The sequence below is a fragment of the Dreissena polymorpha genome, chromosome 4 (genome assembly GCF_020536995.1).
Source record: "Dreissena polymorpha isolate Duluth1 chromosome 4, UMN_Dpol_1.0, whole genome shotgun sequence".
Lineage (NCBI taxonomy): Eukaryota > Metazoa > Mollusca > Bivalvia > Myida > Dreissenidae > Dreissena > Dreissena polymorpha.
The window spans coordinates 44,740,197-44,741,984 of NC_068358.1; the positions used below are offsets into that span (position 1 = coordinate 44,740,197).

The 1,788-nt window shown below is 51.7% G+C and overlaps 1 protein-coding gene across 1 annotated transcript; it reads left to right on the forward strand.

Moving 5' to 3' along the window:
• Positions 1 to 592: 592 nt before the first annotated feature.
• LOC127878385 (uncharacterized metal-dependent hydrolase BUsg_343-like) lies at positions 593 to 1,042 on the forward strand. Its single transcript, XM_052424909.1, has 2 exons — positions 593 to 676; positions 809 to 1,042. The coding sequence occupies exons 1-2, from the start codon at positions 593 to 595 to the stop codon at positions 1,040 to 1,042; spliced, it is 318 nt and encodes a 105-aa protein (XP_052280869.1).
• The last annotated feature ends 746 nt before the right edge of the window (positions 1,043 to 1,788 follow it).

Sequence of the window (1,788 nt, forward strand, 5' to 3'; positions counted from 1 at the left end):
GAGTCGAGTGTTGAGTCTGGGAGGGTCAGGGAGGAGGTGAGAGAGGCGGAGGTAGTCCCAGAGTCTGGGAGGGTCCAGTTGGAGGTGAGAGAGGTGGCCGTTGCCCCAGAATCTGGGAGGGTCCAGTTGGAGGTGAGAGGAGTGGCCGTAGTCCCAGAGTCTGGGAGGGTCCAGTTGGAGGGTGATATGGAGGTGTTGGGGAGGGATGTGGTCCAAGAGTGGGAGTGCTCTAGGAATGTAGTACCTTCTGCATTCGATAGTCACTTCCACTTGGACCGGAGTGGTCGAGTGCTCCAGGTTTATTCACTGGAGAGGTTAATAGGGCATGCTGAGGGGCCTGTCCCGGAAGTGCCAGTGCAGGTGAGTGGTGGAGTTGCCGTTTTCTGCGATCCTGCCACTTACCCAGAGGTATACCCTTGTGCACCTGGTTTCGGGTCGGCTGTTGGGCTGCATCCGAAAAAACCTCATGCCAGTGTTGAAGGAGCAGTGAGATTGGTAGAGGAGGAGTTGAGAAAGGAGGGGGGTGGTGGCTCTGGGGGAAATAGGTCTAGACTGGACCACACCTGAACAGGAATGGCCCTTGCAGGAGCGCATGTTTGTGGGGCTGCTGGAGCTGGCTTGTCCTAGACGGCCAGTAATTTTGCATCTCCGGGGGCAGGACAGATACTCAAGTGAGGTTAGTGCCCTCGCACTTCGGTTGATGCGAGGAAAACACCAGTCCCACACAGCGGGTGCATCTGCACTGTTTTGGTGGTAATCTGGATCAGGTGCTTGGGTGGTCGACGGCTTTCCCTCGGTGCTACTTCAGCATCGCTGGATCAGTTGCCCAGTTTCGACGAGATACAGCGGGGCAGCTGTGCGAAGGATCCCTCTGAATCGTCTGTTAGTAGAGACTGATTCGCCATACCTGCGGGTACAGCGACAGTGGCATAACACTCCAGCTTATGTTGGAGAAGTTGCCCGGAAAGTTGCACAGATCCGACAGACGACCCTTGATGAAATTCTCCAGGCCTCGCTGGAGAATGGAAGGTTGCCTCTATAACCTGTAAGGGTCGTCCGGCGGATAAATGTTAAGTGTTATGTGTTGTTATGTGTTGTTAATGTCAATAAATGTCCAATGTTTAGTGTTGTGATGATGTTGATGAGCGGATTGGTGGAAGGTGGAAGTGGTCCAAGAGTGGGAGTGGTTTCGGAATGCAGCGCCATCTGCATTTGGTTGTCATTCCCACTGGATCCAAGTTTAAGTAGCCGGTATTGCGGGTCCAGTGGACTCGTACACCGAGAAAAAAGCGGGGGAAGTGGTGAATGGATTGGTGTGGTTTTGACCAGATTTCTGGTGGGTCATGTGGGGGAAGGGCTATGAGCTGTGTGGTGTAATATATGGTGTAACCCGGGGACGGGCAGCTCAGTGGGTGGGAATAAATAATTTTTATATTCTCCTGATGACTTAAACTGATAACCTTAGATTTGGTTATGTATTAAAAAATTGTAAGGTTAAACCTTAGACGGGAATAGGAAAGCTAAATTGGGCTAGGGAGGGGGGCTTGTTAGAACGGGGAGGAGTGTGGTGGAGACCGGTTCGACTTGGCCGTTCGGACCCCCATATGCGGTGACTTCTGGGAAATGGTCTTCAGTTCCGGTTCTGATATTCTGACGATAGAGTTGTTTTACGTTCTCCTTGGGAATCCAAGATATCCTGGGTGATCCTCACTTCAAGTGATTCAAGCCAGCAACAAAGCGTAAGTACAGCTAATTATCTATTGTCTGATTTACAATAGAGGCCATCGA